General features: G+C 38.6%; 1 protein-coding gene across 33 annotated transcripts in view; it reads left to right on the forward strand.

Annotated features, from left to right (window-relative positions):
* Positions 1-13,968, forward strand: part of LOC120087827 (uncharacterized) — a 36,723-nt gene extending 22,755 nt beyond the window's left edge. For 18 of the 33 annotated variants that reach the window (XM_090306045.1, XM_090306063.1, XM_090306062.1 and 15 more), the window contains 5 exons: positions 9,440-9,584; positions 9,670-9,724; positions 9,879-9,947; positions 13,507-13,536; positions 13,630-13,968. In XM_090306045.1, the coding sequence (XP_090162171.1) occupies positions 9,440-9,584; positions 9,670-9,724; positions 9,879-9,947; positions 13,507-13,536; positions 13,630-13,706 (376 nt within the window). In that variant the 3' untranslated portion in view covers positions 13,707-13,968. The other 15 variants (XM_090306049.1, XM_090306074.1, XM_090306050.1 and 12 more) reach the window with 5 other exon arrangements.
* Positions 13,969-15,814: the final 1,846 nt, after the last annotated feature.

The raw sequence follows: 15,814 nt of genomic DNA on the forward strand, positions 1-15,814 counted from the left end.
TCGTGTCTATGACTTCCTTGTTGGGCTAAATTTGAAGTCGATGTTGTTCGGAGTCAGATTTTGGGGCAACGTCCTATACCCTCTCTCATGGAAGTTTGCTCAGAAATACGTCTGGAAGAAGATAGGTCAAGTGCAATGAATAATCTAGTAATTATCTCTACTGATGCTGCTGCCTTTTCCACTAAGTCTTCCGGGTTTGATGGCGATAAGAAATCACCCCCGATCTGTGAACACTACAAAAAACCATGGCATACAAAAGACCAGTGTTGAAAGCTCTGTGGGAAACCTCCCAATAGCAGACGACGTCAGTCACGTGACAAATCGAACTCTGGACGTGCTTTAGTGAGTGAGTCGACAAATGAGAATCCCCAGCAACAATCTCCAGCAGATAGTAAGAATAATCTGAGTGCAGTTGGGGTTAGTGCTATTGCGCAGTCAGGTATGCCTCAGTCTTTTGGCCTTATTAGTGTTAGTGGTAAAAAAACCTTGGATTGTTGACTCAGGGGCTACAGATCATCTTACTGGCTCATCTGACCAGTTTATTTCCTATTGTCCGAGTGCTGGTAATGAATGGATTAGAATTGTAAATGGGGTCGTTTGCCCCTGTTGCTGGAAAAGGGCACCTCTTTCCGTTCGAGGGTTTGGTGCTGCGTGATGTGTTGCATGTTCCGAAGATTTCATATAATTTGCTGTCTATTAGTAAAATTACTAGAGACTTGAGTTGTCAGGTGGTTTTCTCACCCACTCTATTTTGTTTCAGAATCTGAGCTCGGGGACGTCGATTGGCATTGCCCGGCACGATAGGGGGCTCTACTTCCTGACTGATGATACTTCCTCTAGGGGTGATTATAGGACCAGTTTTATTTCTTTAAATTTTTCTACTTCTGGGATTGACTTTATGTTGTGGCACTTTTGCTTAGGGCATCCGAATTTTCTATACATGAAATATTTATTTCCTCATTTGTTTCGCAATATTAATATATCTTTGTGGGATGTTTGTATTCGGGCCAAACAGAGTCGTTCTCCTTTCATTCTTAGCCTTACAAACCGTCCAAACCCTTCACCTTTGTTCATAGTGATGTCTGGGGTCCCTCACCAACCACCACATCCACAATTAAATGTTGGTTTGTCACTTTTATAGACGACCACACTCGGCTTACATGGGTGTTTCTTCTCACTGATAAGTCTGAGGTATCGTCCATATTCCAACAATTCTATACTACTGTGGAAACTTAATTTAATGCGAGAATTGGAATTCTGAGAAGTAACAATGGGCGAGAGTTTTTTAATACCTTCTTTCGAGACTTCCTTGCGTCTAAAGGGATTATCCACCAAAGCTCTTGTACCTACACCCCTCAACAGAATGGGGTAGCTGAGCGAAAAAATTGACATTTGGTGGAAGTCGCCCGCTCCCTGATGTTGTCCATTTCTCTTCCGTCCTACCTATAGGGGGATGCTATTCTTACTGCTGCCCACCTAATCAATTGCATGCCTTCTCGCGTCCTCAATTTTCAAAACCCTTTAGACTGCTTTAAAGAGTCATATCCAACCACCCACTTGATCTCAAATGTACCTTTCCGGGTGTTTGGTTGTGTTGCCGTTGTTCATTCCCACGGTCCGAATCACACAAAATTTACCCCTCGTGCCCAAAAGTGTGTCTTTGTCGGATATCCACTTCACCAACGTGGATACAAGTGTTACCACCCGTCTTCTCGTAAATATTTCATTTCCATGGATATCACCTTTCTTGAGGATCAACCGTTCTTTCGCATTAGTCATCTTCAGGGGAAGAATCCAAGTGAAGAGACTAACTGGTCCACATATGTTGTTCCCTTAGAGTCATCTCCTACTCCTAAGTATGTCGGTCCTATTCTTCCTACCAACCAAGTATCGTGGATAACATACTATAGGAAGAATCTCAGGAAGGAAACAGTGTCGCCTGTCGTATCTCTGGCTTCGGTTCATGAGTCGGACCCAACATCAGGTCCAGGTACATGTGTTCCTAAAATTAATTATATTGAAACTTGTGCTGAGACTACACTTGCATGAAAGAAAAGGGCGAAGAAGGCGTTGACAGTACTGCCAAGGAAACTATGGTAGATGGGGAGACAGTTGAAAATGATAGTGGTGAAAAAAAAGTTCCAGGGAAAGAAAAGGATACTAGAGAAGAGGATGATGTGGAGGGTACCTCTGAAGTTGCACCTCCGGCTGAGCAGAGATCCAATTACAGTGGGAAACTTGATAGGATGGAAAGTCATGATGCTTCGTTTGATCTCCCTATAGCCTTAAGAAAAGGCACTCGATCATGTACAAAGTACTCTATGCACAGTTACATGACGTACAATAACTTATCAACCGAGTTCAAGGCTCTTACTACGAGCCTAGATACAGTGATGATACTGAGCAACATACATGTTGCGATGGAAGCTCTTGAATGGAAGGCTGTAGTTATGGAAGAAATGAGGGCCCTTGAGAAAAACGGGACATTGGACTAGGTTGTTCTTCCTAAAGGGCACAAGACGGTTGGGTGCAAATGGGTTTTTACCGTAGAGTACAAGACTGATGGAACAATTGACCGATACAAGGCCAGTCTAGTTGCCAAAGGCTTTACTTAGACCTTTGGAGTGGATTACTCTGAGACTTTCTCTTCTGTAGCCAAGATTAATACTATCCGAGTGTTGTTGTCGGTGGCAGTGAACATAGATTGGCCTCTTCACCATCTGGATGAAAAAAATATATTCCTTGATGGGGAACTTGAAGAGGAAGTTTATATGAGTCCTTCCCTGGGTTTCGAGAGCCAGTTCAAACACCGGGTATGCAGACTAAGGAAATCTCTATATGGGTTAAAACAGTTCCCGAGGGCTTGGTTTGACAGATTCACCACCTTTGTCAAAGCATAAAGGTATAATCAAGGGTACTCAGATCACACATTGTTTACAAAGAAGTCAAGTTCAGGGAAAATTGCAGTCCTAATTGTTATGTCGATGTTATTTTACTATCTGGTGACGATGATGCTGAGATTGTGAGACTTAAAGACAAAAATGACAGAAGCGTTCGAGATTAAAGACCTTGGGAAGCTAAGATATTTCCTGGGGATGGAAGTGGCCCGGTCAAAAGAATGTATTTCAGTGTCTCAATAGAAGTACACTCTGGATTTACTCAAAGAAATAGGTATGACTGGGTGTAAACCTGTTGACACTCCCATTGAGTATAATTCAAAGCTTAGTAATACAGATAACAGGGTTCCTGTCAAAAAAGAAAGATATCAGCGATTGGTCGGGAAGTTAATCTACTTATCTCACACAAGACCTGATATATCCTATGCTGTAAGTGTTGTCAGTCAGTTTATGCAGGCTCCCTATGAGGAGCATATGACAACTGTTGAGTGGATTCTACGATATTTGAAGGGAACTCCTAGTAAAGGCTTGATGTCCAGAAAGCCCGATAAAAGGTGCATTAAAGCTTACACTGATTCTGACTGGGCAGGTTCTGTTGTTGATAGAAAGTCGACATCTGGGTACTGCACTTTTGTCTAGGGTAATCTGATTACTTGGAGAAGTAAAAAACAGGGAGTGGTAGCCAAAAGTAGCGTGGAAGCTGTGTACAGGGCTATGAGTTTAGGGATATGCGAAGAGATTTGGTTGAAGAAAGTGTTGTCAGACATTCACCAAGACAGTGAGCTTCCAATGAAACTGTTTTGCGACAATAAAACAACAATAAGTATTGCAAATAATCCAATTCAGCATGATAGAACGAAACATATAGAGATTGACAGACATTTCATCAAGGAGAGACTGGACAATGGAAGCATATGCATTCCCTATATTCCGTCAAATCAGCAAGTTGCAGATGTGCTCACAAAAGGGTTGCTCAGACAAAGCTTTGATTATTGTATCAGCAAGTTGGGCCTCATTGATAAATAGTTAATTTAACCTACGAGTATTTTTGTACTTTACCATACCCCTAGGGTTTGCTACTGTCTATTTATTTGTGCCTTATTCTTGTATTCAGTGTATCAATTAATAATAAAAAATTAGTCTCTATCGTGGTTTTTTCTCTTTGGTCTAGGGTTTTCCATGTAAACTTTAAGTTCTTTTTATTCTCTCTTTTTCATCAAAACCATTGACCCAACTATTGCAGAAGGATGCCTTTAGATGGACTGAAACCGCTACCCTGGCCTTTAACTCACTCAAGCAAGTCATGACTACACTGCCCGTCCTCGCTCTTCCAAATTTTGAACTGCCATTCGTGATAGAAACCGATGCATCTGGTGTTGGGTTGGGAGCTGTCTTGATGTAAGAACATAGACTAGTAGCTTACTTCATTCAGACTTTATCAGCAAGAGCACAAGGGAAGTCTATATATGAAAAAGTGCTGATGGCTGTAGTCCTCCCCATGCAAAAGTGGAGACCCTACCTACTTGGACGCAAATTCACAGTGATATCTAATCAAAAGGCTCTCAAGTTCCTATTAGAACAAAGAGAAATCTAGCCCCAATACTAGAGATGGTTGATCAAGCTGTTGGGATATGATTTTGAGATCCTTTACCAACCCGGACTCAATAATAAGGCAGCTGATGCTCTATCAAGAAGGCCTCCAAAAGTGGAATTAACTACTACAGTAGCCTCTGCATAATTGATGTGGAGATCATAAAGCAAGAGGTAGAGGCTGATGAGGCACTACAACGAATGATCAAACGTCTTAGGGAAGATCCCATGAGTAATGACAAGTATCCCCTCGAACAAGGGATGTTACTATACAAGGGAAGGCTGGTCATTTCACAGACATCACAATATATCAAGGCCCTATTAACAACTTTCCATGATTCAATTTTAGGACACTCCGGGTATTTGCGCACTTACAAAAGGATGGCAACGAAGTTATATTGGCAAGGAATGAAAAACGACGTTAAGAAACATGTGGCTGATGCCTAGTATGTCAAAGAAACAAGTATGAATCAGTGACCCCAGCATGATTGTTACAACCCTTACCCATTCCAAACCGTGTGTGGGAAGACATTACAATGGACTTCATAGAAGGGTTGCTAAAGTCTCATGGGAAGGACTTTCTAATGGTGGTGGTAGGTCGATTGAGTAAGTATGCTCACTTCATTCCGTTAAGCCATCCATTCATATCCAAGAAGGTAGCTGAAGTATTCATTTGGGAAATAGTGCGCCATCATGGTTTTCCTTGCTCTATAGTGTCGGATAGGGATAAGATTTTTGTGAGTAGCTTTTGGATGGAATTATGTGCAATCCATGGAGTGGCTTTGAAGCAAAGTACGACCTTCCACCCCCAAATAGATGGCCAAACTGAGAGGGTCAGCCGTTGTACGGAAACGTATCTCCGGTTCTTTTGCAATGAGCAACCAAAGCAGTGGTTCAACTCTATTCCGTGGGCCGAATATTGGTACAACACGACCTTCCACGCCTCAATTAACACCACTCCTTATACTATGGTCTATGGAAGGCCCACTCCTCCTTTGATATCCTACGGAGATAGGAAGACCACGAATGACACACTAGAGCAACAGTTGCTGGAAAGAGATAAAGCATTGGTGGCCCTCAAGGAGCACCTGAACTTGGCTAAAGAAAGAACGAAACAATATGTTGACTGACAGACATCGAAGGGAAGTACAATTTGAAGTTGGGGATCTTGTCTTCCTAAAACTTAGACCATATAGACAACGCACCTTGGCTCAAAGACAGTGTGAAAAGTTAGCTCCTCGCTTCTATGTGCCTTATAAAATCACGAATCGCATTGGATCAGTCGCGTACAGATTAGAACTACCTAAGGATGCCTAGATACATGATATCTTCCACGTCTCATATCTGAAGAAATGTGTAGGCAAGGCTGCTCAAATACAGAGCCAACCACCAGAATTATCAGATGACTTCGAATTACAGATGACGCCTGAAACAATCCTAGGAGTTGGAATACAACATTATTTCGAGAAGAATGGTTGGTAAAGTGGAAGTATTATCCGGAGAGAGTGAAGCGACATGGGAAGGAGTTACGGGAATGAAAGAACAGTTTCCAAACTTTCACCTTGAGGACAAGGTGCCTGAAAAAATGGGGGTACTGTGAGGCCTCCAATCATAACTACGTATAGACGTAGGGGCAACAAGACACAAGGAGAAGAAAAGGGAGGGGACTAGAGAATAAAGAATCTATAGGTTGTTAAATGGTGGGGTCCATTCAGTTAGAAGGGAGGTGGGATGGTGAGCATAAATAGAGGTTGGCGTAGAGGGTGAGGGCAGGCTTTTGAGTGAAGGTAAGCAAGTGTGTCTTGTGAGGGAGTTCAGCCTCTGCTGAGCTGCTGGAAATTTTGTAGTTCTTTACTTGGTTTTCATATGGTTCTTCTTTGATTTCCATTGTAATTTTCCCTCGAGTTTATAAATAAAATTGGCTAAAGCACTGCTCTATTCTTGGGACTTGTTAGGTTTATTTGGTTGCAGGATTAGAAACCTAACACTATGTTCCAAAAATTTTCAATCAAATCCCTTCTCAATAGAAATGTTAAAATTGAATTATGGAATGGTCACCTGGCATTTGAAGAGTTTTGAAATAATACTTGATTGTGTGAGATTGAGTCATGGGTCATGCCCATATATGTTGGGATGATTTAAGAACACATTTTTGTTTTGTTTTAATTATTAAGGACGGATGGGTTTGAACATGAAATCATGCGTTAGACATAACTGATGCGTTTGCTCCCATGCGTTTGAGGTCATGCGTCGGAATGATGATGCGTTAATCTTAGCATACAATGACCACGCATTCCTATCACAAGTTTTCTTACGTTTGCGCCAAGTATAACACAAACGCAAGTTTCTCGGGTGATCCGAGATCCAACACGGGGACTTGTCACTCAATAATATTTGTGAAGTGATGCATTTAGGGCGAGGAATAAAAAAATAAAGCGAAGAAAGTTTAAATGACTTATACACTACTCCTACTCCTAACTAAACAGATTGAACACTAGGAGGTTTACAATGAGAATAGGTAGAAACACAACAACCAATAATGCATAGTGATGTTTACTATCTTAAATCGCCCGAGTAATCCCAGCTCGTTGCACTAACGCATCACACCTCTCGGTGGTCAGCCGCATGACTATATCTCTATAGTGCATGGTTGCGTTGAGCATAAGATTGTGCCTATCTCTAGGAACAATGCGAACCTTGCTTAGTGCGTTTCATCCCTTACCTTTTCAGGAAGTTAGACGCGGCTATTTAACTTATAGACAAGCAATGCAACATCCTATAGACAAGCGTTGCTACAGCCTTTCACCAAGCAAAGAGGATTAACTCACTATACTCACACAATGCACACCTCTCGATGGGTTGCTTCATGCGTCATATCTCTAGGCTACACGATTAAGCATGCAATTGACTTTGATAAATAAACGCTAAAGATAAAATATGATAGAAATGAAGATGATGAAGAAGACGGTAATGGAGGAATTAGGATTTGCATTGATCACAAAATATCTTAATATCTCAAGCCAAAATGTAATACAATAGAGAGATTAGAAGGGAGATGAAGGAATCTGCGTCAAGGCTGCCGGTGGTGCCATGGTTGAATGGTGGAGATGTCTCTCTCGAGCTCTATCTCCGGCGAATGCTCCGATCGTCACTCGGTCTGGGTTGTGGAGATGAGGAATTCTCATAGGAAATCTCTTTCAGGCTCTCATCTGTGATCACAAACTTCTGCCTTGAGGCAGAAGCTCGGATGTCTCAAAATGAAGGTCTCAAGGGCTATTTATAGAATTTGGATGCCGACAGTTGTAATGATGAAGGTATGGCTCACTGCTGCTTTTGTCGTGGTATGGGCATTGTCACATCGCCTTATCTTGTTGATACTCCCAAGGTATGCGTCCGAGCTGAATTTAACTGAAGTTATCAACGCGTTCTACCCATCTTGCGATCTTCTATTATGGCTGTCAATCCGTGGCCGTAATCTCTATTTGTTCACCGCATTGTCCATGCGTTGAACGCATGCGATTACTGCAACTTCCATGCGTTGGACGCATGGGGTTGCTGTCTGCGTTCGTCTTTTGCGGTCGCCTGGCTTCAACGCATGCGTTTGTCTGTGATTGCTTATTACAAACGCATGCATTTGATTCCTGCGATAGCTACAAAAATAGACACTTTGGCACGGAATAACGCATAATATTGGGTCAGTGAGGTTTTAGGTGCTTATCAACGCAAAACTCAATTTTTCACAAATTCTAAGTATTATCACTGCGTTTTCTACTTGTTAGCCCTCATAATTCTAAATAAAAGGCTTATAATAACTGGCATTTCTGCTAGTTATCAATATATGTCGAGTAAAAGGGTTACTTGAGCTTTACATGGGGTGAGTATGGGCATGTACGGTAACAATCTAATTCAAGTTGTACTGAGCAGCCCATAGACCACAATCGAGTATATGGGAGAGGTTAGCTTGTTACAAGAAAGCTCACAATCTCTTCCCATGGCTTCCTTCTCTTGACTCCTTTATGCGAGAAATTTCCTCTCTATGTACCAATAATTGGTACGACTCCCACAAATCATTGCACCCTGTATTCCTCCAAGACAATCTAAATAAATTCACCTACATATTATCTTCTATATTTGGATGTGCAAAGTTTGAAGTCCCTAAACTCTCTCCTATTCCAATATTTCACCCAAACTTGAAATGCTTTCAACCATTCACCAATTTGAAATGCTCTCACCACCCATTCCTATGCTAGACCAATGTTTTTTCAACCCGAAAACATTCTGTGCTATTTCTAGCAACTACATGCTAACACTTCATTATGAGATGGTATATATCTTCTAATGGCTATTTGTGAATATAATATAAGGTTTATGTGTAATTTCATTAGTGTAGTGAAATATTGAATATCTGTTTTATGAAAATAAATTAATACATTACGATAGCATATGAGAATTAATTTAACATGAAGTATGAGAATCAGTTTAACATGAAGCATTTTGTGTTGGAAAAAAATGATTTTAGAAGCTTGCCATATGCTCGCTTAAATTAGTAGATCGGTTAGTCTCATGGTTCCACTGCAACACAATGTTCTACTTTTTCAACATGCTAAAATTTCGTATAAAAATCATTTAGTTGAAAAAGAATCATTTTATCACATGTTGAGCTGCACTGTATTCAATTGGATGAGCCATTTTGAGTAAATTAGTTCTTTGCAGCAGTTGGTAGTAATTAGGACATTTTGCAAATCTTTCTGGCCAACAGCTATTTTCATAGAAGATTATTGCGTATTAACGTTTCATTTCTTCTGATACTGAATGCCTTGAAAAGTTAGTTTGGTAATATTGTTCATAGAAAACATAGCATCTATTAGTTTTGTTACTTAAGCTAAATAAATTGACCTGTGCTTAAACCATTGAACAAAAATGATGCTTTTGTTTTGTGTTACCAACTCTAGAACCATTCTGTCTGCTTCAAAGCTCTCTCCTGGTCAGGCTGCGTATCACTTTTTGGCTGGGTATCAGAATGGTAAATTTGTGCCTGTATTCCACAAAGGTCCATCTATTGACCCGTTGGAACTGGCCAAGGCTTTACTGTGCATGGTAAAACTTGAAAGTATATATTCTAATAAATTAATTGTTTCTCAATACTCATTTTCGCTAACTAATGTATCTGCCTATGGTGCAGTTAAAAGAGCAGCAAATCCCATCCTTCGTAGTCAATGCTAAAGGAATAGAAAGTGGTAGGAAAAAAAAAGATGTAGTTTTTTATTTCTGCTGAAAAAATTGATTTGGTGATGCAATGAAATTTTCACTTCTTATTTTTTTTGTCTCCAAAAGTTATTGCCTATTGGATATCACCTTTAATTTACCAGAAAAAACTTTACATGCTTGAAGCAGGAAAGGAGCTGGTCAATTTACTGGAGTCAACTCTGTCCATGAACATTCCACCCTTTCAAGTGAGAGGTATGTAATGACTGGATCCTTACATATTATGGTCCAACCGCTACGACATGCATGCTTAGACTTTTCTATTATGAGATGAGTTTTGGTAAAAATCTCAAAAGAACATATCTAAGATTTTATTAATTAAGTAGAAAACTATATAAAAAGTTTATTTTACAAAACACCAAGATCCATAAAACACTAGCGTAGCGATACAAAAATACATATGCCTATAATAGTGAGTTTAATGGTTGGCCATTTGAGCGACGTCCAGTTCTGCCACCTACGCTGTGTCCTTCCCTACAAAGTTTGTAAAAATAGGATGAGTATATAATATACCCAGTAAGTAGTTCTCACATAAGGTAGTGACCAAATGCACAATCACATGCAACATGTCTAACATGTGGTGGTCGTTAATGCTTCTAACGTAAATTTCTCCACCCTGATAGGAAGATGAGGACTTAGGCGGAAACTAACCCATTTGATGATTAGCGGGTCATGCAGTCAGTAGGGCCAGAGTCGCATCCAACATCAACCATTAACATAAACGTAAGATTGGACTAGAGGGGTGCAACCATACATACCCTGTTAGTCCTTAGCATAAATTTGACATAGAATTGGGTCTAGGGGGGTGCAACCATACATGTCCTGCTAGCCCTAGAAGCATAGCCATTATCTAATTAAAATTTAATCTTATGAACAAACATAATGCATGAGGTCTCTTGTCGATAAACATATTTTAAACATGTAATGTAACATAACAATAACATAATTATGCAACATATTAAAGGTACACTACCATGAAACACTTAAAGAGAGGGTGAGATAAACTACTTACCTTGACTGCGATCCTAGTTATTTCTTATTATTTCTTATGGTTTAATCAGTAAAGCTTTCCCTCTTAAATCAGAAGGAAATTTGGGCAGCATTTCCCTCACATTTCCTCCTTCAAACTAACAGAATTACTTCACCCTTCACACGATTTTTACTACTGAGTTTTGTTTGAGAATGAGTTTAACTTCCAGCCCAAAGCCTCCTATTTATAGCTGCTTCCAGCTCTTCTCTGTGTGACAACTCATCCTACAAATGACTTCTTTAAAATTACTTAGGTTTAAGAATTTCTCTTAATAAGACACCTAATTTTGGCTAATGTTTGCCCTTACGTCTTCAACCCTTGTTTGTATTCAATTTTAGGATTCTCCATGTATAATCTATAAGATCGTGGCCAAATTCAACGCATAATCCACGATTCTGTCCAAATCTCGCTCTCTCCAGCTTTCTCGCTGGTTTGGCTCTCGTGACTCTCGCTCCCGCTCTCGCTCCCGCTCCCGCTCCCGCTCTCGCTCCAGCTCTCGCTCCAGCTCTCGCTCCCGCTCTCGCTCCCGCTCCCGCTCCCGCTCTCTCCCACTGTCTCGCTGAGAATCTCGCTCTCTCCAATTTTCTCTCCACTCTCGCTCTCTCCAATTTTCTCTCCAATCTCGCTAGTTTTCACGCGTGGGTTGCCTTCATTGCTTGTGGATTCCACTTCCCCGTTTTAACTCTTTCAAATTTTAAGAGTATATGGGCAATTAATTCACCTCCAATTCTTCCAATGAGCCGTGCCCAAACAAAAAGTTATCTACTGCCCTTTGTCTCCTGAATTAGCTAGCGTCCAACTTCTAATTAATCCTCCCTGATTCTGCCTCTTATTCATTATTTTTGGATAATTAATAAATTTCTTATTTTTTTCCAATTCTAAATTTCCACCCGATTATCCTATTAAGTTTATATATTTTTCATTCTTAATTATATATTTTATTTGTTTTCCTGCTTTCTAAATTAGGGTTGAGGTATTACATTTACCACCCTTTTAAATAAAATTTCCTCCTGACATTTAATTTCCTGTAGTGTATGCGTACAAATTTGGGTTGTTACATTCTTCCCCCTTAAGAACTTTCGTCCTCGAAAGTTTCTTGGTTCTTAAACAGATAAGGGTATTTGACTTTCATCTCTTCTTCTCGTTCTCATGTAGCTTCTTCTACTTGCTGATTTCTCAAGAAAACCTTCATTAAACTTATTTCCCGATTACGAAGTGACTTCTTTTCTCTTGCTAGGATGTAAACTGGAGTCTCTTCATATTCCAAGTTTTCACTTATTTGTAGAGGTTCATAATTTACTACATGTGATGGGTTAGACACGTATTTTCGAAGCATCGATACATGAAAGACACTATGTATTAAAGAAAGGGTGGGTGGTAATGCTAATTGATAAGCTACTTGGCCAATACATTCTAATATTTCAAAGGGTCCAATAAAGCAGGGGCTAAGTTTGCCTTTTCGTCCGAAACGCATAATGCCTTTCATTGGTGCTACCTTTAGAAATACGTGATCTCCTACTTTGAATTTTAACTCTTTTCGACGGTTATCAGCATAACTCTTCTGTCTGCTTTAAGCTATTCACATTCTTTCCCAAATTAGCTTAATTGACTTTGATGTTTGCTGCACCAATTCAGGTCCTAGTAGTGTTCGCTCCCCGACTTCATCCCAGTGTATAGGGGATCTGCATTTCTTTCCGTATAAGGCTTCGAAGGGAGCCATACCAATTGTCGCCTGATAACTATTATTATCTGCGAATCCTAGTTATTCCTTATGGTTTAATCAGTAGAGTTTTCCCTCTTAAATCAGAAGGAAATTTGGGCAGCACTTCCCTCGCATTTCCTCCTTCAAACTAATAGAATTACTTCACCCTTTTCACACGATTTTTACTACTGAGTTTTGTTTGAGAATGAGTTTAACTTCCAGCCCAAAGCCTCCTATTTATAGCCACTTCCAGCTCTTCTTTGTGTGACAACTCATCCTACAAATGACTTATTTAAAATTACTTAGGTTTAAGAATTTCTCTTAATAAGACACCTAATTTTGGCTAACGTATGCTCTTACGTCTTCAACCTTTGTTTGTATTCAATTTTAGGGTTCTCCATGTATAATCTATAAGATTGTGGCCAAATTCAACGCATAATCCACGCTTCTGTCCAAATCTCGCTCTTTCTGTTCTCAGAATCTCGCTCTCTTCAGCTTTCTCGCTGGTTTGACTCTCGTGACTCTCGCTCTCGCTCCCGCTCTCTCCCACTGTCTCGCTGAGAATCTCGCTCTCTCTCCACTCTCACTCTTTCCAATTTTCTCTTCACTTTCGCTCTCTCCAATTTTCTCTCCAATCTTGCTAGTTTTCCCGCAGGGTTGCCTTTACTGCTTGTGGATTCCACTTCCCCGTTTTAACTCTTTCAAATTTTAAGAGTATATGGGCAATTAATTCACCTCCAATTCTTCCAATGAGCCGTGTCCAAACAAAAAGTTCCAACTTCTAATTAATCCTCCCTGATTCTGTCCCTTTATTCATTATTTTTGGATAATTAATAAATTTCTTATTTTTTTCCAATTCTAAATTTCTACCCGATTATCTTATTAAGTTTATATATTTTTCATTCTTAATTATATATTTTATTTGTTTTCGTGCTTTCTAAATTAGGGTTAGGGTATTACATTTACTACTCTTTTAAAGAAAATTTCGTCCTGCTTAACATTTGACATTTAATTTCTTGTAGTGTATGTGTACAAATTTGGGTTGTTACAAGGTACCTCATTGAGTTTTTACTTCATCCATGTTTGGAAAGATGTTGCGTTGTCGTTGTCGTTGTCGTTTAAGTTAGATTTTTTGATATTTTCAGGAGGTGAAATTAAGAGAAGGTACAAAAGCTTTCTAAGCAGAAAGTATCAACAATTACCTGAAGAATTTTCATTCTGAAGGTTACCATAGTAATCCTTTCTTGTAGTTTATTAGTGTTGAGGATATTTTGTAATCAAGGACAGTGGCTTGCTTGTGTATGCATGAAGATGAATAAATTTTCCATTGTGAACCAACTAACTATTGCGGCTTGACTTTTCTTTTCTTTATTTTCCGTTGGAATGTCTCACGATGAATAGGCTATGAAGTACAGGTACTCATCATATGAGACAGAATTCGTATCAGACACGTATCAAATACCAATACTTCTAAATATTTTTCAGATACGTTTCTGACATGTGATTTGATGTATTTATTTTTATGCTTACTTTTTTCCTTTTCCTAAAGAAAAAAGATAAGCAATTCATTTGATCTTTCCTAATCTAAAACTAGGCAATCTATTAAAAAAGCTCACTACTCGAGTCCAAAACTAAAAGAAAAAAAAAATAAACAAACGACCAAACCTTAGGTTCATCTAATCTTCATCTTCACATTTGAGTCCTTACAAAGTTCACCAGAATAAAACTCACTTGAATATCTTCAACAATTCAAGGAAGAAGTTATTTGTTTATTTTCATACTTTTTCCTCTAATCTTCTTCTCTGATCAATATGAATCACTTTTCTATTACATTTTATTAACTATTGTAATTCAATATCTTAGATGCTGCTTTTTGAATTGTATTGTATTTCATTGTTTGTATTGTATTTTGTACTATTGTCATATTTTTTTTTTTAAGAAAAAGAAAATATATCTTCAACGTATCAGTATCCAAGGTTTTTTTTAGAAATTAACGTATCGTTGTATTCTATCATATCCATATCTCGTATTTATATCTGTGTTTAATAGAGAATAAGATACAGAAGAGGAAAAATACCAAATCCTATATATTGGAAATTTTAATTTCAAATATCTAAAAGCGAATATGGATTGTGATTGGTTATAGTTTGTTGTTTATATTTCTAAAAGGTTTTAATTGGATTTAGTCTCCCACACGCCTCTTTGTTTTCTTTCTTTCCTTTTTCCTTTTTCCTTTTTTGGTAGTTATCGTTAATAATTGTTTTAGCTGTTATCTATTCTCTCTAGGTGCATTAGAAAGAGGCAATGAATTAATGTTAGAGAAAAATGCCAACTCAAAAAATTATTAAACATGTCATTGTATGCTTTGAAAGATTTAACTGAACTTTAAGGATCATATTGAAATGAAACACAAGTCATGAAAATGAGACTAAGTAGAAGTGTAGAACTACGGACGTAAAAGAATATCAAGCAATGGTTCTAGGTTACACCAAGCACGAGTCTATGACTAGAATGAAGAGAAGGATTGAAGATAAACTCATTGAACTTTCTATAAGAGAGTTGGTTAGTGTAACGTTCCATGCCAAAGATGCAAATGAGAATTTGGAATTTGGATTTGTCCCAACATTCCATTATGACCTAGTAATGTTATCCTTGCTTGTGTTAAATAGTTTCTGAGATGGAACACTATCTCTACAAACTAACACGAGTTAATTTAACGTGTGTTGTTCTCACTCACATGCTCTTAAAAAATTTCCTAGGAGATCACTTGATATAGGATTGTTCTAAGCTAAGCACACTTTCCTTATGATTGAACCACCGAAAGGAAAAGGCACTTTGTTAATATAGACAGTGGCTATCAATTCTTTAAATTTTTCTTAACCATACTTTTATATTCTCAAGAGTCGTTTCATTCAAATGTAATCTCAGTTCATATATGTACTCCTCTAAATTCGGGTGTTACAATTAGAAATATCTATTACTATTTAAATCACCAAAAAGAGGAAGTAATGTTGTTGGAAAGAATTTATTTCCCTCAAAGTAAAATGGAAGTTGAAAAGGCATACAAGACAAAATGCATCAGAAGAAAAGAAACAGTTGAAAGTAGGTATGAAGCAGACGCTAATCATGTAGATTTGTGAGTTTTTGTGAGCTACAAAGCAACTTGTTTGAGTATTTATGATCAAGCGAGGGTGAAAGGATACCATCAGTTTCTTTTTGCAAAAATAATTGTGTTGATTATATTTATTGTGATTATGATATGACAACTTGCTGCCGCCAAGACAAGTTGTGTGTTATTGCACTACCCCCACATTTGATGTTTTAGAGCTT

Source organism: Benincasa hispida, chromosome 10, assembly GCF_027475165.1.
Source record: "Benincasa hispida cultivar pf3 chromosome 10, pf3_genome.v1.1, whole genome shotgun sequence".
Classification (NCBI taxonomy): domain Eukaryota; kingdom Viridiplantae; phylum Streptophyta; class Magnoliopsida; order Cucurbitales; family Cucurbitaceae; genus Benincasa; species Benincasa hispida.